Source organism: Phaethon lepturus, unplaced genomic scaffold (genome assembly GCF_000687285.1).
Source record: "Phaethon lepturus isolate BGI_N335 unplaced genomic scaffold, ASM68728v1 scaffold16475, whole genome shotgun sequence".
NCBI classification, from domain to species: Eukaryota; Metazoa; Chordata; class Aves; order Phaethontiformes; family Phaethontidae; genus Phaethon; species Phaethon lepturus.
Genome location: NW_010541472.1, coordinates 22959 through 39226, shown reverse-complemented (window position 1 = coordinate 39226; position 16268 = coordinate 22959). Strand labels below are relative to the sequence as shown.

At 38.6% G+C, this 16268-nt stretch overlaps 1 protein-coding gene across 1 annotated transcript in view; it reads left to right on the top strand.

The window, feature by feature from the left end:
* Positions 1-16268, top strand: part of MEGF10 (multiple EGF-like-domains 10) — a gene marked incomplete at its 5' end in the record, with an annotated part of 47581 nt that overhangs the window by 12614 nt on the left and 18699 nt on the right. The window contains 3 exons of the mRNA XM_010287751.1: positions 2336-2499; positions 5701-5803; positions 15407-15553. Coding sequence (XP_010286053.1) covers positions 2336-2499; positions 5701-5803; positions 15407-15553 — 414 coding nt within the window. The remainder of the gene's footprint in view (positions 1-2335; positions 2500-5700; positions 5804-15406; positions 15554-16268) is intronic.

The window sequence follows — 16268 nt, the reverse complement described above, 5'->3', positions numbered from 1 at the left end:
TTTCAGATTAATTTTCTTTTTTTGTAACCATAAAATGAAACTGAGTTTTTGAAGTAGAGAAGAAAGAAACTTAATAAAAAGCAGACCACATTGAAGGCCATACCACTAGCTACTTTACACTTCTGCTGCTGTGGAAGGTGAAAACTAGGAGAATATGTGCTCAGTGAGGAGTGCATGTACCTCGTATTCATGTTTCCTTGACGCAGTTTGCAGGGGGATGGATACTGTGGCTGGGTGAATTACTAATGTTTACCCTGAGATGGACCACTTGTCTCTTGTGGCAGTGCCACGGTCTGCTAGAAGGACTACTGGTGTGCCATTGATCTGAAGTCAGCCTTCCTAGTCAAAATACATAGCCCTGTTTCCCCTCAGCCTGGGTGAGCTCCACCTCTGGCTGCCACCCTTGCCCCTCTCAGCATCACAGAGGCACAGACTTCTGCCTGCCGGTTTACCACTGACGTTGACATCTACTGGAAGTTTTTTCTGTCAGAATACTTGTTTCCTCAGCAGTGCTCTGACCAAACCTTGCTTAACCCCCTTCCCAGCCTGTGCCCTCTACTGTTCCCTGCTTCTGTGAGCAACCTTCTGAACCTCTCAGTATTTGTGCAGGTGGACTCACACTCCTCGACCCCTCTGCCTGTCTATCTCCTCCCAACGGTAATTTGTGATGGCCACTGTACCTCCACCAGAAACTGTATGTGCCTGCTCACCTCTCCACCTCCCAATAACACATGCCTTTGGCTGGAACAAAGATACCTTAGACATCTTCGAGCACTAGTTCTGCAAAGGTCTTTTCCCTTATGAAGGTCTACAGGTCCACATGGTGTTCCTGTGCAACCCAAAATATGCTACTAAACTCCACTTAAAGATTCGCTTTTGCAATACGCCTGTTCTCTTTTTCACTCCTGCTGTGAGGAAGGTTTTAAAGTCCACATCCATCAGCTGTGTTGCTGGATTGCTGAGAAGAGAGGGGCAGGCTGTTGAATGCTCCCAAGCAAATCCCATGCTGAGCCTATGTTGTAGACCCCCCTGTCTAAAAATGTTTTTCTAAAAATACACGAAGGTTGAGAGTGGGGGAGAAATGTCAGAGTTACCCAGACAAATAGCCACTAAATTTGTCAGGGACTGATAGAATTAAATGCATTATGTAGCAAATGTGGTGTTTCCAGCTTCTGCTCTAGCCAGAGACAGTGGAGCTGATTTAACTCTGTTAAAGCAGATAAGGAGCTAGGTTGTGAGGAGAAAAGCTATTCCTTGAGCCATGCATAATCCTGTCTTCTTGTGCATTGTGCAGTTTTAGTCATACTACAACGAAAAAAGACAGCAAATGGTGAAAATCAACTACACACATACTTGTCATGTAAATGAAGGAAATTTGTAAATCCTAGAAAGGCACTTGAGGGAAAGTGTCTCCATTTTCTAGCTAGTATAGTATAATATTTTTTCCTGAAATAACCCCTGAATTCAAAGTTATCAATCCAGGGCACGAGGCAGCTTCATTTCAATACATGTGTTTTGCATAGTCTATTGATCAGACTCAGTGCAGAATTATTTTTCCTTTCGCTTACTGTAAACAAGGTACAAAATTAGAAACTTGGCTTGTGTCATTGCTGATGATAACATATGACTGGCTCATGCTGTTTCTCTTGTATCCAATAGATGATCACATTTTTAAAAATCTATTTACATTTCTGTCTACCCAGTGCGCAGTCTGCGAATCATTGCTGTCAGGCATAATCAGTGGTGAATGCTGCATTTTAGAACCATTTTCCACTACATTCTTTTTTTGCGTTGGGAGAGAAGTACAGAAATCATCTAAAAGGTCTTCTATGTATCCTTGGAGAAATCCAGCTATGCACTACTTTTATGTTTTCTCTTTTTTTGTGTGTCTAAGATTTCTCTTAAAACTATATTGCAGAACTGTCTGTATTGAGCATTGGTGGAAGAATTATGAAAGCAGCAGCTTAAATCTAGGGAAAACATTCCTAATATTTTTCAGGATATGCCTTAAAACTCTCAGTATAGTTCAGTGCTTCTCAGTGAAATTTCAAGGTGTCTCTGTTTTCATTTCAGAACTCCCATCAACTGCTTTTGTATGTTGGCACCCATCTGCAAATGTGTGCTGTGCACAGATGTTACAAGGTGCCCTTGAGCACCTTTGTTCCAACCTGGACAAGTCCTCAGCTGAAACTGCTGATATTAGCCTGTAGTTAATGTTACCCTGGTAGTGGACATCTCCAAGAGATGCCACATTGGTAGGCAGAGGGAAGCATGTCATCAGAGATGAATGGGGGAAAACCTGATTAATTTATCACTTTAATTCTTATTTTTGCAGGTTGGCATGGTGTAGATTGCTCAATAAATTGTCCCAGTGGTACCTGGGGGCTTGGCTGTAACTTAACTTGCCAGTGTCTTAATGGAGGGGCTTGCAATGCTCTGGATGGAACCTGTACCTGTGCCCCGGGCTGGAGAGGAGAAAAATGTGAACTCCCTTGCCAGGTACTTTAATTGCACTGAATTTTGCACTGTAGGATAATACAGGGCAGGGGGACACTGCTGTCATTCTTTTGACTTCATTGGGATAAGTCCCTAAGGAGCACTGCACCTGGTAGCCCATGTACGACTGGGTTCAAGATCAGGTGCATACCACAACGATCCTTCTGGAAGAACTCTGCTGTGCAGCACACCAAAGCACACAAATAATGACTACACAAAAATGAAGATGCACAGATGAACACTTTTTCTGCTTTCACACTTTAAAGTTGGACCCCAAACTTTTCACCAGCTCCTTTAGAATTTTTTGAAAAACACAGAACTAAATTTTTCCCCCTGTATCAGCATCAAATGATACCTAAATTGCTTCTGTTAAACTACTGTAAGTAAAAATTATGACAGAAAAAATGCATCAAAAATATATTCCATATCAAACAATGTAATTTTAATTAAATTACCTTGTATCTATGGTGCAGTATGAATGAAGAGCTTTCATTCCTTCCCAGTCAGTCATGAGAAGGCACTCTTACTACCCAGTCCCATGAGAGTCCTTTGCCTTTCTACTTAGGCTCTGGCTTCCACTATCTCCCAGACTTTGAGAAATTGAAAATTAGAAATCACTGTGTTAACAAAGGCACACTCCTCAGCAGTTCTTCTCCACCTTGTAATCTGTAGTTTGGGGAAGCCATAAAAATATGTAGTTTCAAAATTCTATAAATGGTAACATTCAAAATTACTTGTTTTATTATGTAACTATTTGGTTTCAATTACATTTCATTACACAAAAAATGAAATATTTTATGAAAAATGGTGTTTTCCAGAGTCCATCTTTTCCAAAGAAAAGTCTTTTTCCAAAGATGGACTTCAATTTTCCAGAAAATTTTTAGCAAACTTCATTTTTTTAAATAAACTTCTCTCTGCTCTCCTTTTCCTCTCCACTGTCTTTTCTTCACATTTGCAATACTATCTGCATGGCAGGTTCTTGGTTTAATATAATGGTAAAAGAATCACCTGAACTGAACATAAACCCTGTGTAAATTCCCCTCCCATGCCACATTCAAGCTTCTGTCAGTTTGGACTAGCTCTGCTGTGCAATAACATGATAGGAGTAGCTGAACTACAACATAAGACTGGAAACCACACCTTTGTTTTGAATGAAAATTTGTTGTGTTGAACTTCTCTCAGAATACTCAGAAGTCTTTTTTGGAGTGCTGTTTTTGTTTTTAAGATGAGGTATAGCATACACTGGTACAGTGAGTAAAGTGGCAAACAAATTCTAAAATAGTCTGGAAACTGATTAGAGTACCATCTGTGCATGTTTATGCAGTATTTCCAACAGCATATCTCCATCAGAAGACTAATTTTTCTTTTTTCTAAAGCAAATTTATTCATCACTTAGTGTCCGATTCTGAAGGACTATGAGATCTCCCAAGCTTCATTAGCTCTTCCAAAACTGGCTTATTAAAAAAGATAGGTATTGTTTCATGGCATTTGCTTCACTGTTCCAAATTTAGCAAAATAATGCCTAAAGCATTTCTATATCAGATAGTTTAGCATGCCCATGCTCCCTGTCTTGCACGCTCTCTCTCTGTCAAATGATGTCCATAAGCATTTATATATCTCAAATGCATATTCTGCCTCAAAATTCCAGAGTAGGAGAATTAAAAAAAGCAGAAAACTAATTAAAATGTGTCCAGTGTTGTCTGAACATTTTTCTTGTTTGAGCAGAGAGTTTATTTTATTCAATGTATTTCAATTTGTTTCAATAACTTCAGAAAAATAATATCACCACCCAGATTATTACTCAAGATTTGCCTGAAGTTTGAACTTCAGTCCAAATACATCGCAGACTAATAATATTGCTTTTCAACAACATATTTGAGGATTTCCTTTCTTTCCAAATCTGATTATATGCAAAGGAAATTCTTAATCTTTTCTCTTTCTCTACATAAAATTGTATTGTTGAGATGAGCAAAGGCCTCCTTATACTTAAGTAATACAAGATTTTGTTCTACTTTAGATTTGAAAAACTGGGAATTGAATAGCTAAATCATGTGGAACTTGGTAGAAATGTAGGCATGAACATCAAAGAACAGCAGATGGATTTTCTTATAGGTTTTATTCTGATTTTTAATGTGACTGAGACCAATTTTTAGCCTGGAATTTAAATAATTGGGTTTTAAACCTACCATGTTTTTTTTCCTTTTTTGTCTTTGCTGTGGGTAACCCCAAAAGTATTACCTTAAACTTTACTGGCTTTTTTCCACATTTTTAAATTTGGTTTTGACACTTTTTCTGTAAGATCAATTTACTGTTGTATTTTGCCTTGTTTTGAGAATGCAATTGTAAAGATTTTGCTTTTTTCAGTTTCTCAGATTGATTTTGTGTGGATTCACCCCCAAATGTATGTGCCATCTTCTATGGAAGAAGGGGAAAAGGCAAATTCAAGTGTTTAGATGTAGTTTCATGAAAATCAGCTGTGCTTTTTTGGCACAGCTGAATACACCAAGAGGGATGTTCAACTTGTAACTTCAATCTTTCTTGTTGGTTCAAAACATGTTGCATAGCCAAAAAAAAAAAAAAAAAAAATCTGTTTTGTGTACTCTCTCAGAGCAAAAGAGCTTCCTTTTTGACATAGTACATGCAGTAGTGCAGAGGGAAGGTTTTTTAATCAGAAGAAAATGATACAGTTTGCCTTGTTTATGCAATACCCAAACTGAAGATATACTTTCATCTAATGTTTTACTACTCTTTTTTAGAAGTTGTGGCTTTATGTGATGTCCTTTTGGACCAATATGTAGAGAGCTCAGGGTCTGAGGCAGAAAGGAGGCTGAATTGCTTTCCCATCGAGGAACCCCCAGGTCGTGGAGTAGGAACACTGCTGTAAGGGAAATTACAAGGACAGTACAAGAAAGCTTTAATTGCAGTCTCTCACAGGATATTCTGAATCACCATCTCCAGGTGCATTAGTCTGGGATTTTTCAAGAGATTGTAATTAATTCTTTATCTTCCCCTCTCAAATCAAAGAATGAAAATGTAGGACGCTAAAATGTTCCAAAAGCCAGATGCGTTTTATATTAAGAAAGTGGATTACGGATTCATGAGAGATCTGTGGTTGCTTTTTGAGGCAGGACTGACCAGAACTTGTTCTCCTCTAACTCCCAGTTGTCATCATCTCTGGGTTGTGGGTTTTTTTTGTTGCCACAGGACGGCACATATGGTATGGATTGTGCTGAACGCTGTGACTGCAGCCATGCGGACGGTTGTCATCCTACCACGGGTTACTGTCGCTGTCTACCAGGATGGTCAGGTACAAAAGAGACTGCATGAAGTACAATGAGAGTTTCCACTATGGTGGGACTTGGTCTTGCCTTTTGGTTTTGTGGGTAGAGGAGGAGTCTGTGGTGTCGGAAGGAGAAAAGGGCCAGTTCTGTGGCTTGTGTCCCTTCTGTGATTCACAGGTGTAGAAACTTTGTTGAGTGTGGAATCCACAGAAAACTGGGCATAGAAGGGGAAATCTTAAAACTTGGGTGCCTCCACAGTAAGAGTCCTTATGAAAGTGGTGAATAACTGTAAATATTCAAGGTTGTTCTGGCAGCTTTGGTAGGTAAACCATCACATCCAGGAACTCAGAAAGCTTTGCTCAGGGAGGCAAAAAGAGCATAAATAGTGCAGAAGCTATGCTGCCATTTGAGTTCCTCAAACTTTTGAGAAAATTAAGTTTCTCCGCACATATTTTGTTCTTTATGAAAATTGTTGCACATTTTTCACAGTTTCTCCAGCATTCTCATTGTGGTTTTAAGAACTATATATATTTAATTATTCATCAGAATTAATGTTTGACACTGTTGCTGCACTTTCTTGTTTGTGGAAAGCAAGATTTTTTGAAAACACGATCAGCTATGCAGAAGGGCAAGCTATCATGAAATGTTCCCTTTATCCCTAGGAGGCAGTTTTAGTTCTCACATAGATTTCTAAGCTCTAAGTGTTGGGAAAACTCTTCTGTCCAATAAGGATTAATTGACACTGTAAGTTTGGCCCTCTCAGAGTGTTCTGGACTTTGTGTCTCACCGTGATACTGTCATGTTGCAAGGGTCAGATTTCATGTCACTGTCTGTATGGATTCCTTCCATTTAATATGAGAAGTCAGCATGAAAAACACACCTTAAATGAAAAAAGCATGTTTCTACTGTGAAAAGAAAGGAGTTTTTTGTGATTTCAGATATAACCTAGTATTATTGGTTATCTACTCATTCATTTGTAAGGTAATACTTCTCCTAACTGACTTGCAGGTTCATGACATAATTGTTTTCTTTTTCCCCTGATGCTTCCAGACATAGTAGATGGAGATAAGCAGACAATCTGCAGCAAAGTCATTTATTTGACAAGTTTAGTAAATCATTAGTCGTTTTGCTGTAGTTGGTCACATCTTACCTGGTGTTCTTTCTACTTTCTGTTCAGATGAACATGACTTTTATGATTATTGGGAGGTAGGAAGTGGAAGTCTGTACAGGATACAGATGTGGGCAGGACGGGCTCCTGCTTTGCTTTGGAAGACCAAACCCCTTTCTTACTTGTGCAATTTGTCTGTGTATTAAGCTACTGACAAGTTCTTTGAGAAGGCCGGTCTCACTGTTGAGTTTCCCTGTTGTCACCCTTTTCAGTGTGAAAGAGAGGGGCTTCCAGAGCCAGCACTCACCTAACTGAGCCAGCAGTCTGTTGGTTTTATTCTCTTCCCACAAGGTGCAGTGTGACTTAGCATCAGCCACTCAGATACCTCTGGGAAATGACTACCACGAGAGTACAAAAACAAGACGGGGGGTTTGAGTGAATTGTATAAAAAAATACTATTAGCATTATGCCATCTATTACTATTTTGGGAGACACTGCTTTGGGTTTGTGTTTATTTTGTTGTGATGTTGTGATGGCCTTTGATGACTATTCTTACTTTCAGGTAGTTTCAGCTAACACTGTGTGTGTGTTTGAACACACTTTCTCAAACTTTTATTTGGATCTGCTCAAAATTTTACTTCTTAAATTAATAAATGTATTAAGCAAAGAATACCCACATTAAAAACATGTGAACAGTTGCTGATCTTGAGCAACCATGGTGTAGGCAGTTAGTGCTGTTCATACGTTCCAGATGTATTGCTCAAAATACATCTTTTGAGTTTTCTAAAATGGAGGCAAATCATCAGAGACCAAAATTATGTTAATGAGTGAAGCCAGATTAAAATAGGTAGTTTTGAAAGGCCATACTAAAAATCAAGCAACTTTTTATAACGGGTAATAAAAATTACCTGGCCAGTGTGATGCAGCTAACCTGGGACATGACAAAGGCTTCGAGCATAGCACAAACCTTGACTGTGCTTGAACTAAGGTATTGAAAAGGAGAGAGTATTTTTGCCTTTAGTGAAATCTTACTTCATCTTCATATTTAGAAAGTAAAAAGATTTCATGAGAAAGGGACTTCATGCATGATTATAGATAAAATTGAGTGTCCATCCCTGAATGATGTCATCACAACAGCATGTGTAACAGACTAGTTGCAACATGTTGGTGATGTCTAGACACACAATATGACATAAACGACATAGTTTGCTTTATACTCAGTGTCTGGAAAAGTCCTCCTCCCACACTTCACATGTCAGACCAATACCCCTGAGGAATCTGGTCTTTGTTTAGTTACTTATATTTAGAATGATTAAAAAAAGGAGAGAATACTTTAGAAACAGGTTCTCAAAAAGCTGTACTGTAATGTTACATTGCGGAGATAGCATTAGGCTGTAGGATTAAGAAAGGAGGTTGTATACATATTTGTATGCATAATAGGTGGAGAAGCAGATGGAGGATTTGTGAAAATACAGGAGGGTACTAAAGTGCAACAAATTATGTTAGAATAGCTTAGATTTCTTCTGTTAGATTGTTAAAGTAACCAGCAGACTTACTAGTTTTGGTGGTTAGTATTGCCTGCCAAAAGTAACAAAGAGAAGGAGAAACTGATTTTTGGATCAGTCTGATGCTTATCCAACACAAATGAAGGATTTAGTTTTTTTTAAAAAACATTGGGAGCGTAGTGTTAAAAAATAAATACATTTGAAGAAGATTCAAAATGCAAACTTGTGAGTCTTTTTTCTTTTTCAACAGGAATAAATTGATGAATCCAAGGTGAACTTCTCCAAATGTTTTGATGCCACCAAAATTATATGAAGTTTCCAAAAAGATACTTTAAATGTAGTATTTTTCTCAGCCCTGTGAACAGAGCAGTTGTCTACACTTTCCCCAGGGAGTTTCATCAGAGGGAATAGTTTATTTAACTCTGCAGAAATAAATGAAGGGTGGAAGATTTTTTCCATTGCTGGATGACACAATTGTACCATAATGCTGGGGAACGGGAAACATACTGCATGGGGAGGGGGGTCACTGGCCCAGTGCGGTGCATGCTCCCTCGGGTAGTGAGGGAGCTCCGAGCTGCTGAAGTGGGCACGAATGCTATTGTCCTGTACCAAAGGGCAGCCTAGCTCACAGCCTACTCTTCACTTCAGTCTCCAGATATTGCTGCAGCAGAGCATTGGGTCAACAATAAGATACTAAATGGTTTATTTTTTTTTAAGTAGTATTTTCTTTATTTTTTAACGTGCCCAGGGTGTTATCTTTTGCTTCTCAGGTCCTAGATATGAACAAAAGTCTAGGTTCAGTTCTTGACTATTGCTTTGTCATGTGCTGTTATAAAAGTCAAGAAATAATTAAAATTGGTTTTAATTAGGTTCTGCTTTGGTTTAGGGTTTCTGGTTTTAATTTAGGTTCTGTTGCCTAGGAGGATATTTAGATTTTTCATCCTGAGCAAAAGTGACTTCGTTTATAGGACTCCTGTTAGAAATACTACCCTCTCTGTAGTTTACATCAAGTGCTCCCTATACGGCAGCTTAATTCTGCTTAGAAAAGCAAGAGTTAAGGGTGATGTTTTTTTCCTGGCAATCTGACCATTCCATCACGTTCCAGGAGCCACATGACAGGATGGCACAAACGGGAAACATCCGCCCACGCAGAGGATGATGTCTGTCCCAAACACTCTCATCCCTTGACATTTTCACTCTATCTTATAAATAACTTTTCTTGATTTGGAGGGAACACAATAGCTAGACAGTGGAAAAGAGTAAAAACGATTAAAGTAGAAAGCAGAAGAAAAACGCAGAAAATGTACTCTCCCCTTCAAAATTTCAAGTTAACTTCCATTAAAGAGCCACCTCTACCGCTTCGCTCGATGACCACAGTCCAGCAAGCACCACAGTAACTGTTAATTTCATCCTTTAATCTTATCTGTTCTGCAAGCAGCTGTCAAAACACAATTTTTCCAAATTGCCTAGAAGAGTAGAGAATTCATATTCTTCCAAACTGAGATTTCACATTAAAGCACTGTAAAAAGGGCAAAAGTTTTTCTCCAGACAGTTTGTTTATTACTTCATTGCAGTAATGTGGGTGTTACTGATAACACCGTACTGTCATGCTTTCTTGGGTGCAGTTCTGTTGGTGAAGAAATGCCATGTCATGCTGATACGACATTTGTTATTTGTAAAATCAATTTAAAGGTTGTGCAGTGCCAGGGATTATGAAATACCGCCAGTCTGCTATCTGTACAAAAACAATAGCATTGGTTTATGGAAAAGACAGATGCAGTAATATCAGCCTACGTTTTACCAGAGTGCATAATATTCATCCATATGCTACAGCAGATAGGGTGTTGGTGACTTTTTGCTGTGCTGGACACCTGCTGACGCTAGTCAGATTGCCCATCACCAGATGTGTTGTTTCTGTGAGGAAGTGCTGTGTCTTTCCATGTGCTCCTGACATTATTTCTAAGAGGCACATTTGTTGCTGGATTATAACAGGGAGGACTGCCATCTGACACCCGCCCCACTGAGGCAAATAACCAGGTCCCCTGGGAAGCATGAACCAGAACTCTGCCTTGCTCCTTAGCTTTTAATGTGTATGTAGTCTTTTTCGCTCCTGCATGGAAGAAAAAAGATGTAAGAGTACCGTCATGAGTCTCCCTCACCTTAAGACTGAGAAACGAGCTGCTGCTGGAACAGCATAACGTGGTGCTGGTGCCCTGGTGCACCCAAGCCAAGGATCTGTTGCATGTACATGGGTTCCCCCTGACCTTGGATGATTTCCCCTGGGCGCCTGAAGCACGAGGTCCTACTTTGATGAATATTCAGTGTGCCGCAAAATGAAATCATGTGTGGGCACTGTGTCATGGTAAATGTCTTATTTACTTTCCAAACTTAGGGAGATGAAATCTTCAATAAGAGGTTTGGCCTACCCTACATCTGGACTTCACTGTGTCTGCATCTCTCTTGCCTATGAGTTTTAGTGGGTCTTTATGTGGAAGAAATATCACCCTTTTAGAACAAGACCTTTAAATCAATAGATGAAGTACATTTATTTTCTACCTATTAAGAAGATAAGGAAAGGAGAAGTATTATTTTCTTGTGGCTACCTAAAATGTGGTAGATGAAAAGAAGAGCATCACTGGAGTGGATGACAGTATGTAGCAACAGTGTGGCCTTCAGGAAGATTCTAGGGATATCTCAAAAGTGATTCTTCCACTAAAATTTGCAGATACTGATGTTTGCCTTCAAACTCTGATGCAGCATTGGTTTTGTTGACAAGCTTTTGTAGCTGGCTTCCTACCAAAACTCGTGGTCACAAACTCTTCTGCTGCCACAGTGAAGAAGCAGCAGTCTAAACTGCTAGAAAAAAATCTTTGATCCTTCCGTTAGCTCCGTAATTTGAGACAGTTTTATTTAGTCTTCTGGCTATCTTCAGCTAGGGAGCAAGGTACTTCTTTCCCTTAAAGACAATGAGGGTACTTCTAAATAGAGCCTATGAAGTTTTTGACCACATCCCTGTGCTGTTTTTCCCCTTTCTTTGGGCTGCTCATTCATCAGTTGACAGAGAAGTAGGGAAGCAATTCTCACCATCCGAAGTCTCAGCTTCCTTGCACAGAGGTGATCTAGTGTTTGTTTCTCTCACATACCAAGGGTGAGATCTTGGACCATAATGGAAATGTATCATCAGCTTTAATGACACTAAGATTTCCCCAAGTTTTGAAGGTTTGATCTTTCTCTTGTTCAGGCTGTGTATATCCACTTTAGCTCTGACATATGGGAAGTACAAAAATTCTAGCATAGGTTTTAATTCTGAGCAACTATACTGGAAAGTTCCATGTGTTGTGAAGGTAAATTGTACAGCAAATCCATGTTCTTGATGAAAAAATTAATTCTTTTTGAAGTTTGGATAACTTTTTATCAAACTAACTGAAAACATTAAAAGCTGGAAAATAACACTTAGTCCAGTAATAAATTTACCTGGGAAGATTGTAAGAAATAATTGGTAGATTTTTTTCCCCTTCAAGTGGTAAAACAAATTAGGTCTCCGTTTATCTGACTTGGATGAATCATTGAGTCTCAACTTAAAAATATATCATCGGGAGTACGTAAACACTTCACCAGCATGGGCAGAAACACTGTTACCCCTAAAGAATTATTTACTTCATTCATGCAATTATGAATGCTGGGGGAATGCTGATTTAGATGTGAGGCCCCCAGCATAAAGCACTGGGCATTAAATGCATGAGCATTTCTTCAGAGCAGCTTAGCTGAAGTTTATCAGGACCATTCAGCTATTGCCTAGCAACTTGTGAAGGCCATCAAAGAGCTCTTTGTCCATAGCTCTGGCAAAAACATTTCCTTGCAGATATCCTTATCGGTATCAAAATTAACATGAAGATTTATCAGAAACAATTTTATCTTGTAAGAGATTAATACTCGCTTGAAATTGTGGCAATCATAAGCCAGTACCATTGTTGTAAAAGCTGGGTCTAATCTTGCTTTCCAACTTCTAGTAAAAATGTTTCTTTCTCCTCACTAATTCTAGCTTTTCTATAAAAGCATAGCTTGCTTTGCTGAAATTTTGTATAAAGTATCAGAGTGTGAAACATTCTTTTTTTATTTTTTAATCCTTTTGATATTTCTTACCTATTCATTTTAAAAAATACACATATTTGATTTTTACACCAGTAAGATGTGAAACTGTTTCTCATTTTCAAGTGCCTTGTGAATGTATCTACGTGAGTAAGATTTAAAACTATTTTTATAAGTAGAGATGCAATAAATCATGAAATGAATTAGGATTTCTGCTTTGCTACATTCATTCTTGACACACACACAAGTGAAATTGATTTTGCTTATGATCAAGAGTGAATGTAATAAAATGCCTTTTATAGTGAAACAGAAGTAATATGCAGCACTTTCAGTATGTTATATTGTCATAATTATTATTCAGTGATATTTAGGATACACTGTTTCTTTGCTCAGTAGAGGGATATTGTTCTTCACCTGACTACCTCCTCACAAGACGTGAAAGTGGGAAAGAAAAGATAAATAAGATAAATTCGGTTTCCCTAATGGATAATTTTCCCTGATGTACACTGGAGGAATCTTTTCCTTTGTCATTTTTAGTGGTAGTTGTTGGCTCTTTTAAGTATCGTGGCTCTATGCATCATGGGTCCCATTGTCTTTTCTATGCCAGTGTGCCCAGTATCACCCTTTGACACTATGCTGTCATAAAGCATCGTCTGTGCACAGATCAAGACGATATAATTGAGCCTGGTGTTATTGTATGTCACTGGTCTACATAATCTCAGATAATGCACTATGGTAACTCCTGGCAACCGCTGACTTGTTAATAGTGACCATTGTGTACTGAACACCACTGAAACCCAGTAAGACCCTGTGAAAAATGTCTTTTCTCTAGCAGGGTTCACTGAGTGAAGCGATGTATGATATGACACATAACACTCGTATGAACAGAATGCCAGGCTCAGTTCTGAAATCCTCAGCATGTGTCTGCTTGTGCTTTCACAGACTTACAAACTTGAGTTCTCAGATTTGGGAACCTCAAGCAGAGCAATCTTACACATCTGAAAAAAGTGGTCTTGTTCTTGTTACCAAAAAAAAAAAAAAAAAAAAAAAAAAAGCTGTGATCTCATCCTGCTCACATACACCAGCATCTCTCAAAATCAAACCACACTCTTTTATCTATTTATCCACAAATAGGGAGTTGATGACAAAGCTGACCCAGGCTATGGAGAAGCAAGTATACAATGCCTCTCAAATGTAGATGAAGATAGGAGAATGACATTGCCTATGCAGGCAAAAATGCAAAAGTAATGACCTAAGAAGCCGTCCATTTTTTGACAATAAGTTTCTTTTAGGTCACTATACATCAATGATCAATCATTGTACAATTAGGGCTTTTAGGTGGCCCACGTGCTGCCTGCTGCTCGTTAGCATCTGGATTCTAAAAGGTAAGTGTGTTCTCCCTTGCTGGCGTTAGTTGGTGCAACCTGTTGAACCACATATTTGGTTATTCGATTTGTCGATTGCCTTGCAGAGAAACAAACAATATGAGTGTCTGGAGTTTCACCTTTCCTCTAGTTAGAGTTAGTCTTTGGATATAGGCAGCTTTACAAAGCACATATTGTGGGGGTTGAGGAATCACCTCTGAGTCTGGTCTGTCAGTAAGCAGTGTAATTATTTTTCAGTATTGTTACGAACAGTAGGTTTTGCTCTTCAGAGTTAAAAGATTTTTTCTTGCCACATGTGCAACTGTTTTGCTTTTTTAGGACTCTGGCAACCAGTAAACCTGTGGCATATTTTGCTGGAAATACTTACAAAGCAAGACGTGCTTGTGGTTGGATTCCGTCCACTTTTCCCTTACGAAGGGCTTCATTCAGTAGAGGCGCTACAATAATACTTAATTGTTAATGCAGAGTACTGTAGACACAATACGGTCTGAGTTCCACAGTGGTGCCTGCTGGCATTTAATAGGCAGCGTGCTTTTTAAAAGCAGATAGTGGAAAAAACAAACAGGAAAGTTATATTTAATGTTGCTGCATTGCAAAGGAAAAAAAACATGCTATGACTGGATGATTATAATTAGTGGTTTGTATTGTGATTTATGTATAGGGATTCAGGTTGTGGCCATTTTATAATCAACTTTATGCCAGAAATGCTGAGACAAAGCATTGACTGACCAGCATCCTTAACACTGTTGCAGCTAAGCATTTTGGAATGCTCACATGGTGTGTTTGGAAACCCTTTGTGTGCGCTACATTTTTCCATTTGGTATGAGGCTTAGTAGCAATCAGCTCACCACTAATTAGAAATCATTCTGTGTCCTGCACCCCATTATTACACAAAGTTGTGTCAGACCTTAAGAATTTTTACATCCAGAAGGAAAAGTTTCTGCAGTACCTTTTGTCATGCATTTCCCTAACATAAAACTTGAAAATAAGCTTTTGCTGTTTTGAAACAGCCATTATGGAGGAAGCAAAAGCCATTCTTTCACTGCATTTAAATTACTTTCTACTTTTGATTCTCTTTATTGATACAAGTGGTGAAAGTGAGAGGAATAAAGGACCTTTTTACATTTTTATATGCATAAAGGTCTTGGAAAATTATGTAAGTCTTTATGCTAGCGAGAGGTTTGCATTCATCTTTATAGATCTCAAAGTATTGGCGGGCAGGAAGCCTGGAGGTAGCATGCCATGGAGCTCTTATGTTCCATGTAAATCTGCAGAAGTGCTTTCCTGTTACAGAACTCGGGATCAGGCCTTATGTACATCTCATCAAAACTGGAATACGAAAGAAATTCACTGTTCTAGGGGAAGTCAGGAGCAGGGATGCAAGTTTACCTCGTTCTATTTTCCTGATGTTAGTGATATTTTCATAAACAGGTTTTGTGATCTGTGTTTTAAAAATGAGTTCTCTGAGGACCAAAGGTTTAAACTAACTATGCATAAGAGCTCTTTACAAAGGCTGACAGTTTCATGCATTTATGGTTGCAGGCATTCACTGTGACAGTGTGTGTGCTGAGGGACAGTGGGGTCCAAATTGTTCGTTGTCTTGTTACTGCAAAAATGGAGCATCCTGCTCTCCAGATGATGGAATCTGTGAGTGTGCACCAGGATACAGAGGCACCACTTGTCAGAGAAGTAAGGACAAAATAAATGCTTTATAATCTCTGTTTCTCCATCCTTTACTTAGAATACATATGATATAATACCATAATGTTTTATTAATTGTAGTATGAAGTACTATGAAACACTTCTGATTGGAGATTTTGTAAAAACGTATGACTATACAGAAATAAGTGTTATCTGAAATTAACAAATGATTCCAACTAGTAGTGCTTTTCTTGTTACGGTACAATTTTACTTTTATTCGCTCTTTGTGCCGTGATGTTGTTATGCACGCAATTTTCTAAGAAGCAAGTTTAGTACGGGATTCCATTCTAAAGGCAAGGATTTCCAAATGTGTTTGACAAACATTAATTTTGTAATACATATTTTGGTAAGTAAATAAAACATGCATGAGTTCCAGAAGGTGGAAACCTTAGCTTCCCAGTGAGTCTGGTAGGAATCATTGGCTTAATTATTATGCTTTTTTTAACACTTACTTTGAAGCAGCAAAGAATGGCCAGTGGTATCAGGCCTCACAGTAAGTAGAGGATATCCTAGGTACCCATAGTTGCATTTGAAAAATTTGTCTCTGTAAAATTTAAATGTTACCAGAAAAGAGATACAGATGAACTTAGGCAAATCGTACCAGAAACAGGGAGGCAAAAATAACATGATGTGCAAAATACCTACCCTCCCAAGAAGATTTGTCACAGTTTGACAGCAGACTAGCTGTCTCCAGTTGGAATTG